This window comes from Lonchura striata, chromosome 3 (genome assembly GCF_046129695.1).
Source record: "Lonchura striata isolate bLonStr1 chromosome 3, bLonStr1.mat, whole genome shotgun sequence".
Lineage (NCBI taxonomy): Eukaryota > Metazoa > Chordata > Aves > Passeriformes > Estrildidae > Lonchura > Lonchura striata.
In genome coordinates this window covers 29,644,387-29,660,766 of record NC_134605.1, presented here as the reverse complement: position 1 = coordinate 29,660,766, position 16,380 = coordinate 29,644,387, and the positions used below count along the sequence as shown (strand labels likewise).

The 16,380-nt window shown below is 45.0% G+C and overlaps 1 protein-coding gene across 2 annotated transcripts in view; it reads right to left on the bottom strand.

Annotated features, from left to right (window-relative positions):
- The window catches only part of MDGA1 (MAM domain containing glycosylphosphatidylinositol anchor 1), a 188,689-nt gene that overhangs the window by 140,680 nt on the left and 31,629 nt on the right, over positions 1–16,380 (bottom strand). For both annotated transcript variants that reach the window (XM_021550432.2, XM_021550430.2), the window contains exon 2: positions 695–834. In XM_021550432.2, the coding sequence (XP_021406107.1) occupies positions 695–834 (140 nt within the window). The remainder of the gene's footprint in view (positions 1–694; positions 835–16,380) is intronic.

Sequence of the window (16,380 nt, the reverse complement as noted above, 5' to 3'; positions counted from 1 at the left end):
CCTTCACACTAACACTGAACCTCCCAGCTTGAGTATCTGAAGGGGTAAGGTGGCTGCATGTGCTTGAGTCTGTGCAAACCTCTGTTCACCCCAGGTAAGGATTTCAAACATTAGGCAAGCTCAGCTTTGTACCTCTCCACTGGACTGTGTCACTGACCACAGCATGGACGTGTCCAGTGCTGCAAATCTGACTTTGCCTCTGCTTGGTGGCCACAAAGCAATGAACAGCACAGTGAGATGCACTATCAACAACTTCCCAAACTTCCCCAAGCAGCATCCCCTTGGCTGTACATCCAGAGAAGCTGAGAAACGGATGGACCATGAAGGACCAACTCCTAAGGTAAGCACATATGGGAAGCGTCTTCTAGGATGTTCCTACTTTGTAATAAGAGGGTTAAAGATTTGATATTTCAGTTTGGACTTTAGGTTCTTGAAGGAACTTCACATACTGAAGCCAAATAGAAGGTCTTCGTAAGCTTCTGCACAACTTTGTGGAGTTTTTTCCATGAAAGCAAGCTTAAATGCTTCATAGGTTAGCAACCTAAGTTAAAATGGGGCATCCCTACCCGAGTCCAATGCGTAGGAGAAAGCTGGACACTCCACACTGCCCATAGTTCTCCTCTATGTGGAGACTACAAACAAGTACCATGGGGGAGCATGGTACTTGCCTGTAAAGGCAAGACTGAAGGCTTACCTGTGGCCGGGGGTGTCCTGTGACCAGGCACTGCAGGACCAGCGTGTCCCCCTCCCGAATTGTGTAAACACGTTCACTGATGTTGTCTTCCTTCACCACACATGCTTGCCCAGCATGGATGATTTGGGCCTGAGCAGGAGCTGTAGAAAGGAAAGAAGAGGTAAAGATGGAAATGGGCAGTAGACCATCTCCTTATGCCCACTGCCCAGGGTGGCTTCTCCCACCTCATAAGCCACAGAGGGAAAGCACCAGGTAGTTCTGGGAATGAAACACAGAAGTCTCAGGAGATATATTATTAAGCAATTTCCCCCATTTCCTGAGTGACTGATATCAACTACTATTTTAAAACCTTTGGATCTGTTGAGATGAGCAGCTCTAGACACTGAAAAACAGAATTTGCCACTTTTTTGGGGTGCATCCTCCTGCATGGATTGAGGACAAAAAATTTCCTGCTGTCATCTCTCCCAGGAAGGAATAGGTGCAAGCAGCTATAGCGGGGACCTGGTCAAATCACAACTGCTCCATGCCTGTCTAAAATAAGCCTGATTACTATGATTTACCTTGCAGGGGGCTGGGATAACTACTGAGCAGAGTAAGGAAGGGCCCTGAAGCTCTGTACAGCTATTAGCAACCGGCATAGTAAACACTGCAGGAAAAAAAGTCTTTCCCATATTAAATAGCAGCCTGTCTCAGCCCTGAGCCAGAGGAAACAGCCTCTGCAGGATGAGAGGACCCTATAATCTGTAGAGATTTCTCCACCTATGGTTCCTAATGAAGACAAGTTACTGCCAGTCTGGCCAGGAAAATGGGTGAAGACCAGTACAGTGGAAAAGTACATAGACAGAAAGTTCCCAAAACAAAGTTATAAAATGTCCAATGACCCTAAACAGTACCCTATATCCCACAACACCCTGACGAGAAGCAGGAAGAGATGAGCTGTAGTAGAACAGGATTTTACAAAGAAAAAAGCCTCAGTTCTGAAATCCTGTGCAAACTGCCTTTGGCTCCCTACTCCAAAGTGTTTGTGTAATCAGAGAAGTGGCTGAGATGTGTTGAAGGTGACTGCACAGCCTAGCTGCACACCTGCGCTTGCTTGAGGGGGAAACTCCAGTTGCTCTTCAAGATACAGAGAAACCCACAAACATGTCTTAGAGTCAGTGTCTCACTTACAGTCCCCTGGGATACTTACCCCTCTTGCCAGAATGCCTTCACGTGACTCTGGAGTCACAGCTCTAGCTCCCATTAGCAGAATATAACAAAAATGAACAAACCACAGAGGAGATGATCAAAGGGTTTAAAGCAAAGAGCCTTAGGAAGCCTTCTTAAGCAAGAATAAATTTTGCACAACCTGTTAAAGCTGAACCAAGCACCCACTTCTTCCTGAAGGTTAGTTGAACTTCAAAGATTGCCTTTTAAAAAATTATTTTCACTCCCTTGTCTTGACCAAAATGCTCTAGACTAAACCACCTGGGCAAGAGAAGTGCTCAGATTTTTGCTGGTTTAGTCCACCAGCAGTATAGACAGCAGGACTGGCTGGGCTCAGGCAGTGGAGAAGATCTGCCTTTGAGATCAGCCTTTATAAACAGGTGTCAAACAATGCACTGACCAAGTTGCAGGGACATGAGAGTGCATACAGAGCTAGTGGGAAACTGTCCTTGCTGCTTTATGGCCTGCCATGGCCACTCAACATCCAGGCAGCAACGCTGCACATACAGCAATCTAATCTCTAATTTTCAATCTCTTCCATCATGGTGGCATCTTTTATCTCTTCCAGCATGGTGGCACTTTTTAAAAATTATTATTACTCTCCAAATTATTGACAAAGAGAAGCAACATGCCTATTTGAATAATATGATGGCACAAACATGGACAAATCCCTCAGCCTCTAGTGTCTTCCCCTTCTGCAGGCCTTCCAAGATGCTGGCCATCACTCAGGCATCATGGCATGCCAAAACTGACTGTTAAGACTTCAGTGATACAACTGAGTAAATGAGCGACCTTCCCCTTCTTGGATGGCAGAGAGTCTTGTTGAACCCAGCAGAAAGCACAAACCATGTATATGTGCTTACACACATCTGTGCATTTGTATACACTACATGTGTGGACATACATGCAGATATGTAAATACATTAATTTAAATAGTGATTTATCAGGAAAGATGTCATGAATGCTTCTCAAGTCAACAGTCACAGGGGAGGAATTCAGAAGCCAACATAACCTTTGCTAACACAACTTAATCCAAATGACAGCCTCTTGTGCTGTTTCAGCCCTCAGATAATTTTTCTGCAGATCTGCCATAACACCTTTAGTCCCACTGTACTGCAGAGCACTGCTTACACAGCTGAGACACAGGCTGTGATGCTGATTCTCTGCTGACCAAAAGAGAGACTCCATCCTTTCCCATCCTAAGCCACATTCCCCTAGTCTCCAAACTGTCCTGTCTGCATTTCAGCAGGGTCCTGGCACCTTGAAGCAGCAAAGCTTGGGTAACTTCTCTTGGCAGTCTCTGGGCTGCATTTTCCAGCTGATGGCTCTATTCTCCCTTTTCAAACAGGACCTTGCTGTAAAAACTAATTTCCACACACTCCATGGACAATCAGAATATTTATCTGCAGCTCTAGCTCCTAGTTAAGTGTTGCTCTTAAGTTGCTCTGCTGTACCCCATATGGTATACAAAGTAAGCATTGCAACTTTCACTATTCCCTTTGTCTATTCCACTTCCATTTTTTCACCTGTGTTGTGTAACAGAGGCACTTCCACATGGGGAACTTCCACAGGAAAATCATTAGGTAGAGTGGTACAGAATTGGAAAGCTTCTGTGCAACTATTCCGATGCCAATATACCTTGGTGCGATTTGCTGGCACATCCCTGAGTTTGAGAGAAACATTATTTAAACTAATCCTTGTAAGGCACTAGACTACAACAAAACCATAGTCCTGGGGATAAGCCCTGGATCATAATTTTGTCCTCTTCTCCCAAATTCTCCCTGGATACACTGAGCTGTAATGAAGCTGACAAGCAAGGGTATATACATCTGGCTTTGTTTGCAGGTGTCTGAACATCCTTGTGTCACCCCCATTAACACCTTTCAGCTAAATCATTGGAAAGGGACATCACTTTGAGGGAACCTCCATGCTTAAGCTGTAACATTTCTCTGGCAATAACAGCACCAGGTGCTCACCAGAACAATCACTTTTTTTCATGTCTTAGACCCCATGTGAACCCAAATCTCTCAAAAGGGAACTCAAAAAGCTTGGGACTGTCTTGGAAGGAAAAGAACTCGGGTAGATGGCACAAAAGCCTGAGACACTGCCTCTGGTTTGGTTATAACTTGACATTAGTAGGTGGGGGCTGAGCAATGAACAAACCCAGCTCTTTGGGGACTGCATTAAGATGAGTCTTGGGAAGAAGCTCAGCCTGTCACAGCACACAAAGGCTGGGAAAGGCACCTCATGCTGTATTACAGATGGGCAGAGACACTGCGAGGATTAATTGCACTTTTAATGTGCTTGAACAGAAAGAATACATTATTGTTTGATATCATCCTCCCTCTCCTGGAGGATTCCAGCATGCAGACAACTTGCACACTGCCAGCACAACAGGATGTCAGGACCATGCCTGTCAGAGGAACAGTTTCACAGAAGGCCCTAAGGAAGGCAAAGAAAAGCTGGAGATGGAGGAGTAACCATAGCCATTCTTAGTGGTACTACACAAAGAACAACTCTTGAACAGAGAAAACCTCCCCTTCTGGGGCAGAATCCTTCACCTCAGGCCAGCCAGCCCCAAAGCAGAGGTCCAAGAAAGACCTCTGATGGTCTCTAGGGGGGAAGAAGGGACTGATTGTTCCCAGAAATTTTGAAGGACAGAGGTATCATCACTTCTATTCAACTTTCAGGTAAGATATCAACTTAGAAAAGGCTCTCAATACAAAGTCCTCCAGAGAAACTAGGCCAGCCACATATTGAGTGTCAGATGCTTTAGAAGGGAGAAAAAAAATCAGACTACGAACATGCCGCATTAGGTCCTTGCTCAGAAAATGGCTGGCCTGTAATGCATTTGGCCTCTGCATCAAAATTTCCTACTATGCTTTCACTTGATATATTTATACATTAAAACAAAAGGAAATTGAAGTGAATAAAATAACTTTATTCCCAGTGCAGTGTACTGTACGATGTTATTATTACCATAACCTTGAAAGTTTATGAGACTCTTGGTGCTTAGAGGTTGCTAATACCATGAAAATACAGAAAAGGAGAGAGAAATGGTCTTTTGGAGAGGACTGAGTCATCTGTATTTGGTTTGCAAGTCTAGCCATTCATCTTCTTGAGCCTCAGATCTCATCAATAAAATGACAACGGTGAGAGCTCCTTCACAGAGAGGATGGTGAGTGACAGACACTGCACTGACACTCTCTCAGTCACTGTCAGCACCCACAGGGGCAACTGTTCCCCCATTTTGCAGCGCAGCACCTACCACACTCCTCTGCTGCCTTTGTAGCACTCCAACAGCAGCCATCATGTTTGACTTTGTCCCACCACTACCCCTGCCATCTGCATGTCCTGCAGACTGCCTCAAGGATGGAGAACATTTATCTCCAAAGCTGCTGGGCCAATACCTGCAGCTGAATGCACAGGGGCACTGAATCCACTGACCTCTGCTACCATCCTCCTCCAGGGTGGGGAGAGAGGAAAGCTGCACCTAGAACTTTCCTCTTCCTCAGCCGGAATCTACCATCCTGCTTTGCAAGGCAAGAAATGATCTTCCATGCATCTGGTGCAGATGTAATTCAGCCTCTTCTGAAGAGGCAAAGAAGCCAAGGTCCTTCCCATTCCTGTTCACAAGATCCCTGGACTCACACTGCTTAGTTACACTCAAATGAGGAGGGCATCATCTGCTAATCTGCACCTTAAACCTCTCAAGAACCGGTCTGTCTCCCTTCCTCACCCTTTCCATCCTGAGCAAGTGGCATGTAACAGATGCATCACGAAGGGAGTTCTCAGAAATGGGAAAACACACAGTACTTATAGACCACAGTGGGGTTGAATAACCACTTTGCTATGGGAATCCACATGTGGAATTTCTTGCTGAAGAGACACTGTCAGTAACTGCCTCTCCAGACAGCACTGTTAGTTACAGACCGTGCGTGGCACGACGCCCAAGGGGCAGCTCAGGCCTGCAAGTCGCTGCTGGAGGTTTTATCCTGTCTGCTCATGCAATGCACAGATCTGCCTGGGGAGCAGGGGCACACAGACATGGAGACCTGCGAGGAAGGGCTCGTGTCCCCTCAGCAGAGCACAAAGGAAAGCCAGCACATTCGTAAAGGGAAGAGGCCAGCTGGCAACACCTGGCAGCAGCAAGGAAAGTCTAGTAGAGTGGGAAGGGCCTGCAGGGGCAGCATCCTGACAGCCAAAAAAAACACCCTGCTCTGGGAGGGGATGGAAACTGCCTTGATGTGTACTCCAGCACTGCTTAGCTGGTCTCACTCTAGGGATGAAGACCACAGGCTTTGCTGAAACTTTAGACAAAACAAATTAACCAGGCCAGATCCAGCCTGCAGTGCAGGGCACAATGTCAATGGGCCATTGAAAAGGAGAATTCACTCCAGCTTGAGGACAAAAGGAGAATTCACTCCAGCTTGAGGACAATTATGGAAATAATAATACACAATCAGTGTCCATTAACACTGTCAGCAGGGCTGTGGATCAATATTGTATTAATGGCTGAGGAAAAACCAGCCATATCCATCAGTCAGCAGTTAAGACCAGCGCAAGAGCAGAGGGAGAGGAGGTGGCAGTGGGTGGGTATAATCAAGCTCAGGCGTTGGATGTCTTTGTGCAGCCTGCCCAGGGGAATCCTCTTTACAAACCAAGTGCCACAACCATTTTCCAAACCCATTCCCCAGCTGCTTGCTCAGGGGCCTCCTTCTCCTCACCTCAGCCCCTCTCAGCCTCTTTGCCCAGTGAAATGGCAAAGGGAGCCCAGTCCCTGAAGGGAACTGGGAACTTTCCCCATGGGAGGTGTTTGTTCAGTTCTGTCTGCTTAAACTCCAACTTTTAACACAAGGCCAGGCTGGTCCCACAGCACAGAGAGAGGCAATGCAGAAGGCCCAGGGACAACTGAGAATCAAAGCAAATCCATAGTCCTGGGTCTCCTCCCACTCCTTGGACTTCTGTCTTGTCCAAGCTCCTCCTGTTGACTCTTCTAACATCATGTGCTGCTGGGCAGCTCATGCTACCACAGTACTGTTCTAAACCAAAAGACATCAGGAAGCCCTCCCTACCTACTGACACTAAGGGGTACAACCCCAAACAAGGCAAATCTCCACTGAGGCTCTTTGGCTCTCACATCCCGGTGTTCACTGCAGCCCAAACCACATATGCTCAAAAAAACAAAAAAAACCAAAAAAAAACCCAAAAAAAAAAACCCCAAAAAAAACCCACACAAAAAAACCCCAACCAACTACAACCAAACAAAAAAACCCCACCAAATCAAAAATCATGTGAGATGTCATGAACAGTAGGCACACCCCCCAGCCACTGCAACACCTGCTCCTGAGACCATTGTTCAACTTTAAACCTAAGCAGGATTATGTGCTTTACTAAAGTATCAGTTACCAGATCATCACTGATCGCCTCAATCCCCAACTCCACTGCCTGCAGCAGTTCACTAGCTTTCCTAGATGTTTCCAAAATATTCTTATTTACCTTATATTCTAAAATATAGGTCTACCTAACTGCAAGAGTGCTAAGTAGAACAGCAAAATTGATCAGCAACTTTGTTTGATAAGAATCAAGTGACAGATGTTACACACACAGAGCATTATGGTGGCATAAACTCTATATTACTGCCTAACTCTTATACCTGACTGGAATTTCTATAGACAATTCAATGCCAGCAACAGGAAGTAGCTTGTCTTCAAATCTTTAGGGGCTCCAGATACAGTGGCAGAATCTGCACCTCAGCAACACTATCCTGGAAAATTCCAGCTTTGGTTGGGAAATGAATAAAGCATGCCTGTCTCATAATGGCCCTAAAAGAGACTTTATCATCTCTCCCAACCCACTTTCTGCTGTGCCAGCTACAGAGCCTGACGTGTATTTCTAAATCTTGGTGCAAAACTCAATGAGCCACAGAGCCACACTTGGGTGAGGTGATGCTGCCAAGCTGATTGCTCAAAATATTGCACATTTCTTCTCTGGTTGCCACTTAAATTTCCTGAGCATTCATTTTAGAGGAAAACACAAATCAGGCAAGCAGCCTGGAGGACAAATCCTTTAATAGAAGATATAGACCACTAACACAATGACTTGTTTGTCGGCTGGTAAAATACCCAATATTGAACCATCCAGTCAGAGTAAAAAAGGGTTACAAAGAGAGGAACTCAACTGGGCATGGGTAGCACAGACACTTGTTTATCTGGCCCCTGTCCTGCAGGAACAGGTGAATACTGCAGGACAGGTGAGGACCAGGCTCCTTGCTAGGTTTGACCATTTGTCTCCTTTATGTGAATTCACACCAGGTCTCCAGTCCCTTGAGCCAATCTCCAGCTGCTACATGCTCCTACCACCTTCTTAGGGGCAGTGAACAGCTACAGGCATCCAGAAGGACTGCAGACCCTCTGGCCTTTGGTTTTAGCTTTCACTGCACCCATCCCCAGGGGCCTCCAAGTAGCCAGCTCACCAGAGAGCCAAGGACTAGCTCAGATGGAGATGCAACTCACACTTCTGCTCCCCTTCTTTTGCCTCTCTGTCACAACATGCTGGAGCCACTGAAGCTGCATATCCCCACTCAGACAGGAAAAATGCTTTTCAGATCCGTGTTGCAGCTTGACAGCACTGGTAGCAAAGTCCAACAGATGATGTCCCCACCATCTGCTGCTAATAACTTGTTCTGGCAAATGGTCTTTTTTTGAATGGTCCCAAGGGCTTCACCCTCTCTCCCCCAAATTCAAGATCAGCTCATTTATGAAGGACCACTGCTGCTGCTGCTTCTGCTTTTTCTCTCCTTATATACTTTGAACCCCTTTGGTACAACAGTGACTCTTCAACAAAGGGGTCCATATGCACAGATCTTTAAACCAGAGTACTTTGAAATCATCTGTTGTTTCGCGGCTGGATCATTTCACATAGGACATAAAAGGAGAGCCCAACACAGACACTTCAGTCCTTCAAAATGGGGAAAAAAAGTATATTTGCTAATCATCTGTCAACTAGATTAGCAGCAAAGGTGCATGAACTCCAATCAATGAATAACTACAGGCTTCTTTTCATATCAAAACCAGAAAAAAATATCAGATGGCAGCTGTTGTTCCTGAATCATGAAAAATAAGGCTAAGCAGAGGTAGTAGTTTAAAACTGGATTCCCCAGCTAGTGGGACACAGGCGGAGTGCTCCAGACTTTACTGGTGACGACTCTGCCAGAGTCACACCCACATGCTAAAACCCACTCTGGAAACACAGGAAGAGAATCAAATTCAAGCTTCAGGTATACTAAAAAAATATAACAGGAGAAATAGAACAAAAACCAAACCAGTATATAATCAAAGTACACTATCAGAAATTGCATAAGAATTGGATCATTTTCATGAAACACCAGCTGATGCTGTTCAAAATGCTAAACCCTGAGTGGCCAATTCTTCAATGCAAATTCAATGCTGAGGTGGAAACTGGAGGCTAGTGGGCAGGAGAAGGACTGGCAGTGAAGTGCTCTCAGAGGAGAGGACTTCTCTCTACATGGAGGGCCAAAGGGGATGATGCCTACTGAGGGCTGCTAACTCCAGAGAGAGGGAGTGCAGACATGGAGCAGCAAAGCAAGTCACTGACTACCTGGTGCCCCAACTCTCCCAAAGACTTCCCTATGTACATGACCAAAGCAGTACCACCACTGCCAGTAGAGTTTCTGCAGGGGCACAGAGCTTTGTGCAGACCACAAAGTCTGGCTGCAAAACTGGGTAAATACTTAAGTGTCGCCCTGATTCTTAAGATTTTCTAAAGCCTTCTGAGTTTACATTCTGTTAGAAAACTTTCCCACACATTTTCTATAAACAACATATTGTTTTGCATTCCTTCATGGGAGTGGAGGAAGTTGATGCACTGGTGGTTTGTCCAATGTCTTTGGAGAGGTGGCCCATTCACTCTCCAATCCACTGTCACCTTTGGAAAAGTATAAAAGTTGGAGTCAGGAAATAAACCTTCTTCTTTTTTACCTTGCCATCGCAGTGGCTCATGTTGTGCTTTCTCGTGTCCTATAGTGACACTCAAGCACTGAATCAATGCTAAGTCCTCAACTATCACAGCTCCACTGCTTCCAGGGCCCCATCCAGACAGCTCAGAGTGAGCTGGGGATATGAGGACAATTATGCCTTGATGGCAGTGGAAACATTCTCTTCATACATGAGAGAAAATATTCAACAAATGGCCATGTTTACCTACTGCTATCCCCATCTCCCATGGAGAGTAAAAGGCTATTTCAACTGTGAAACAGAGGGAAGGAGCAGGGGACAGGGGAATGAGAGCAGGAGAGAGTGGTAAGAGGTACAAGAAAAAGCCACTGAAATAAAACTTCACTGAAAGCTTGTTTAGAACAAAACACAGAAATAGATGGCAATACAAATGCTAACCCCTTAATTCAACTGTCTAAAGCCCAATTTTACTACGGATAAATGGTGGGCAGCAGGGACTTGTTGCTGTCCAAAACTCTAGGAACAGTGGTGCCCATTCCACATACACCCTGCAGCAAAGTCACCTCCCAGGGCATCAGAGCACAAGATCTGCTATCAGCTCCAAGCCACTTGCTGGGACAGGACAGGCAGCCATGGCACCAACCCCAGCACAACCACACACTGGCAAAGCTGGCAGAGATGCTCAGGACCATGGGCACTGCAGAGAGTTGGCACCCCTCTGCCAGGTACCTGTCTGCTCCCAGCAAGATCAAGGACTGGAGATGCTGCTCTCAGTGGAGAGAAACCTTTGCGCTTGAATGAGCTCCAGTGCAGGCCCTTACAAAACATTGAAGCTTTTATCCCCCAGGCGGTGCTGTTAAGCGAGGAAGCTGCTATTGCCATCCTTGGGCAGGAAGCCTAAAGCACATCCAGGGATCAATCCATACCTAATTCCAGTCTACAATGCAAAGGCCAAGCTCCACTCAAAAGGAAGGAAGAGAGCATCAAAAGCAAATGCCAGCAAATTGTCAACAGAACCAAGGCAACAGAGGCTGAGTGACACCCCTGGAAATCAAGCCAAATAATGCTTTATCTTGACAGCATCTTTTACATCCCTGAAGTGCCTCTGGTGAGCAGAGTCCTAGAAAGTCCCTGGTACTTTCCCTCTTGAGTACCAATAATTAACAACCACAAACTGGCAGACAGGCGAGCAATTCCCTCTGGTTCCGATAAGAGGAGCTGGCATCTCTCTAGCCCCAGCCATCTCCGTTGCTTTATTCTCTTTGTTTATTGATCCTTTTATGCACATAATGCAAATTGACATTTAATAATTCAGCTGAGTTAATGGTGCTTAAATATTAAATGGCTTTTCTCTTTTAATTAGCTATAACAAAATAGGAAACAAAGGAGTGCTAGATAGATGCCATTTAAAATACTCTAGTCCAAGTTCCTTGGCATTTTTCTAGGGATGGAAAAGAATAGTTCAACAGAAATTTTCTAGAAGTCTCCTACTCTCACCAGGAAGATAACTAACCCACAGAACCATTTCCAGAAGTTTTGATTCATAGAGCATATTCATCTCTGTCAAGTCTTTGTTTTCTCTGCCTTCTCCTCTTCTGCTAGTAAAGACATAGGGGAGTGGAAGGAGGGGCAGAGGGTAGAATGAAAATCCTTCCCCATAAGAGGTGTCAGAACCCATGTAACATGTTGTAGATGTGGATGCAGAAGCCTTCTGATACACCATTGCAAGACTTGTATCCAGGTGGAAACAGAGCTAAAAGGTAGCAGAGCACAAAGTTATTTGAAGAGTTACAAACAACACAGAAATCTTGCAATTATTCCCCGGGGCAAGAATAGTTTATTCAGAAAATTAATTGAATATTACATTGGTAAAAAAAAAATCCCATATATAGCAGGGTAAGGGAGCACTCATTTCTCTTCTGTTCATTATGACAAAGGCTCAGAATAAGAGGAAAAATACATGGTATCTTTAAACCTCAGTTCCATCTCAGCTGGAGCTGATGGCAGCAATACATCTTAGTCATAATGTTGCTGGTGTGAATCACCATAACTGAAAAGGCTTGCTATTATTTGGGATGTTTTAACTGTGCATACCTCCTCTCTGAATTAGTGCTCATTTGAAGTCCTCAATTGGTTTGAGTTTGGGATAATGATTTCCCACCTAACCCAGAGGAGAATGACACAGTCACAATAATTAGATATAGAAACTGTTAATAACTTAGTTTAATTACAACCTATTTTCCTCAAATTTAGCCTAGACATAAGATTTCAATGAATTCTAATTACATGCCATGTTTGAAGAGCCTGTGTTATTACATTATTAATTCCAGACAAAGAAAAAGACTGACAAACACTAAATTCCTTACTGAGGATACTTCTAAAAATTAATCTTAATTCTAGTCAATTAATATATTGACTTACAAATTCTGTGCAAACTCATTCTTTCAGGGAGGACTACACATTGTAAATCTGTAGAGGGTAAGCTACGTTTTTCACACATAATAAAAATATCAAATTCCCAGTTTATGTGCAGAATTGAGATCATCCTTACCACCAGATCTGCAAGGGGTATTTCCAAAAAACACTGATTTACTGTTCTGAAGCTGCCAGGCAGGACATCATGTAAAAGGGTGTCCTCACATGCAAAGGCACCCAAGGATTCAGGATGATGGGAGAGGGCAGAGCACTGTTCCTTCTGTCCAGAAGTGACTGGGGTGTACAACACATACAGCCTTGCTCATAACCAGCATCCCCCCCCTGCACACAGGAGAGGGCAGCGGTGCACATCTGAGACTCAGCCCATTATACTTCATGTCTGACTTTAACATGGCGAAATTTGGCTGCCGGAACTGCTACTTTATCTCCCCTTGCACACAAATCTAGAAGGTCTTTTACATCCCTCATGGACTCTAGTTACCGCCTGCCCATCTCTTTGGCAGAACATGGGGAACCCTTCCTTGCCTCTGTAAGGCTCTGCACAGGGAGCATTTTCCATTACTCCACATCCACCACATGCAGCTCATGCACTCTTGACACCATAACAACAGCTTGCATAGTTTCCCTTTAATAGAATATCCATCTACTCCTTTCCAGCTGTGCAGCACATCTGGCTCACTTCCTCTCCTAGGCAGGCACTCTTTACTGCAATTTTCTGTTTATTGTTGCTCAGGAGGCTTAGGAGGTTATAAAGGAGTAAATGCCCAGTGGACAAGTGGCATCACCAGGCATTTTCAGAGGTGATAAAACACACGTTCACTTGCAGCCTCTTCAGTTCTGAGCTACTTCTTCTGGCCTTCTGTAGCTGTCAGAACTTTAAAAATGCAGTTAACTTGTCTCAGAGCACTGTCAAAGAAGGAAGTTTCCTTAGGATAAGCCACCATAGCTGGCTAAGATGGGAAGCAGGAGGGCATTAATTTCAGGCCTGCACAGATGTGAAAGGTTTGGAATTGGCACAATGGACAAAATTCCACCATGCATACTGGGGTGAAAGTGCAGATGGCAACAACAGGAAGATGCCAGGCCTGGTAAGGTGGATATGGGTAGCCTATACGGACAAAAATTCCCATCATGGCAAACTCTGAGAAAAGGAAGCAGCTGCTTACAGACATGCCATCCCAAGTTGTGGGAATGGCACATACATCTCTTGGATACCTGTGACCTGAACTGTATAAAAGTGATACCTCCAGAAGAACATGTGGAGACTCCCACCACAGAAAACACCAGCAGGAACCGATATGGTGGTGACTACAATATGTCTACCACTCTCTAATACCCTCACCTCTCTTCCACTGCGTCCCTTCATATCTCTCTCTACGTCACATTTGCTGTTAAATAAAATCCATACCATTGACTTTGGCATATAGTCTTATTTGAAACTTAATTTCGGCAGAGACATCTCTTAATAATCAGAAGCTAACACTATTTTGGTGTATCATAACGTAACATTATTTTCATGTGAGAAGTGGGATCCTAACGGCAGTCTCCCTTCCACCTACAGCTATTCCCAGTGAGATGGGGCCACACCCTGGATATACGTGTGATTAATTAACTGGACCTACTGTGATTAACACACTACTTCAAGGCTGTTCCAGCAAATGGGATGAACTTTGGGTCGTTACTATAAAGAGTTCTCCTCAACCACAAGTGCCAGATGTTGGCCTCAGGAGCATCCCCCAAACCCTGCAAAAATAAGGGTAACTCTGGCAATGCCACATCCTGGCTATATTGATGGAGTTCATTCTGACAAACAACTGCAGCAGTTCAGACAATCAGACTGGGGGAAAAGCGGGGGGGGGGGGGGGGGGGAGGGGTGGGCAGGGAAATAAAGAATGGAAACAGATTAGCAAGGAGTTTTGCAAAAAAAAAAAAAATCTGATTACAGCTGAAACACAGGGAAGGAGAAGTGAGACAGGCCGATGAAGGCTTGTCTGTTCCCCAGTGAGAGACCAACAGCAATGAACTTAGGAACAAAAGTTTCACAAAGCAAGGTTATGAATTTATTACTCTGCATCTGTGCAGAGTCAAAAGACCATCTGAAACACCAGAGACTTGCAGAGGAAATTGGGAAAGCAGCAATCCATATGGGATAGTGTTTAAAATAATTTCTCAGCTTGCTGACTGCGCAGGGGGTAAGAACAGGGATTAATTCTCTACCCAAGATCATGCACTTGTGCAAACATTGTTGAGCAGCTTGTTCAACAGGGGACTCAGGGACTAATGCAGCCATATCAAAGCAGCCAGGGTCTGGCTGACAGCTTTGCAAAGGAAGTAAGATGATCTTTGACACGAAAGAAATAAAGCTATGAGAGACTAAAATGCTGACAGGCACCAGCCTCAAAGCCAAAGCATCTCAGAAGAGGAAAGCTCTTTAAAGACTTTTGTTCTCAAGCTCTCTTCTGCAAGGGAAAAAGCTTTGGCCTACTTAGGTGAGGCCAAGGGCAGGCTAAGACCTCAGTATATTTTGAAATCACTTATCCTCAGCTCCATTTGATGTTTTTTTGGTATTAGTAAGAAATTTCACTTTATTTAAAATATTCCTGGTCCTTCAGCTGCATGTGGAATGACATAGAGCAGTCCATCCCTTGGAGAATGAAATGGTCCCTTGGTCTCTGAAGGGGACGGGAGAAAAGCAAACCCACACAGATGGCAAAGTCTTGCAACCAGCCTCCTTTCTTAAAAGACCTCAACCAACTCAGCCTACTGCAGAATACCCTGAGACAAAAGAATACAAAACTAGGGAGTGGGCTTCCCATTTAAAAGACTAAATGTCTGCAGAGGGAAGGATACACAGCTTCTGAAAATGTGAATTTACTGAAATTTCCATCCTCTAGACAAGCAAATACTTTTTTGAGTGCTGCCCATCAGGCAAGGAATTGGTTCACTTTCTAAAATCTAGTTTTGCCCCCAGTATCAGTCTACTCCAATATTGCACTGAGGGTAGACTCTGGATTTGGTTATGCCCCAGAGGAGCATACCTCTCCAGCAGTCCAGAAGACAGATGGCTGACAGGGACTGTGAAGCTATTTCCCAGAGTTTGTCCCATAAGATAAGGCACCAACCACGAAAGCACAACCAGTCTGTTTCACTGAGGTGGCCAGCACACCTGTCTTGGGGCATTTCAAAGCCTGACATGATGAAAGTTTCCTTGGTATAAATTTTGGGGAAATGACCAAGAACCATTTTGAGTCTTGCAAACCACTTTTGCTAATCCTCACCTGGAGGGAGAGAAGTTAGCCTGGACAGTCTTAGGAAACTGACTGGGGCATGAAAAACCAAGTCATGTCTTGCTTCTGCAGTGGGTACAACCAGGACTTCTGCTCCTTCCACAGGCCAGTGAGCACACATGCCTCTGGACACCCAAAAATGAGCCACTCTGTCACATCCTACAACCACCATGCCTCCAGACTTCTCTCCCTGTTTGATCATATCCTGCCGGAATCTGTGGTATTGATGATTCCGTAAATTGTAAAAAGTCTCTGTCTTTCTGCCCCATTGCCAAAGAAGAAGTAATAATTCGTCTGTGCTGTTTTCAAGGTTGTTTATTCTTGCATATCTCTAACATGTTCTGCTGCCCTGCCACAGGTCTGTCCTGCAGGGCAGCGTGTGGGGCTCTGCCCCTCAGTGGTATGTTACAAACATTATACACCAAAAACTATGTGTGCTATACTTACGATAATGTGCCAATATCTGTCACCTACGTTGAACAGTGTGTCCCCAGCCTAAACCAATAGAAAAATGCCAACACTACAGTGAAACATGGAGGGCATGAAGAAGGCACATTTCCTCCATCTTGTCCCCTTTGAATCCCTAATCTAGAAACCTAAAATTCTACTTTTGCACCCGTGCCACACTTAATTATTACTTATATCAAACACTCAGAGCTTGTAATTCACCCTGTAAGATTGAAAACTCTTTTCCATGGACAGAGATCAGAGACAGTGTCTCTCGGGGCTCTGTGCAGGGGGGTTCCTGACCCCCTGCCAGGGTCCCAGGTCTTCCAGGGCA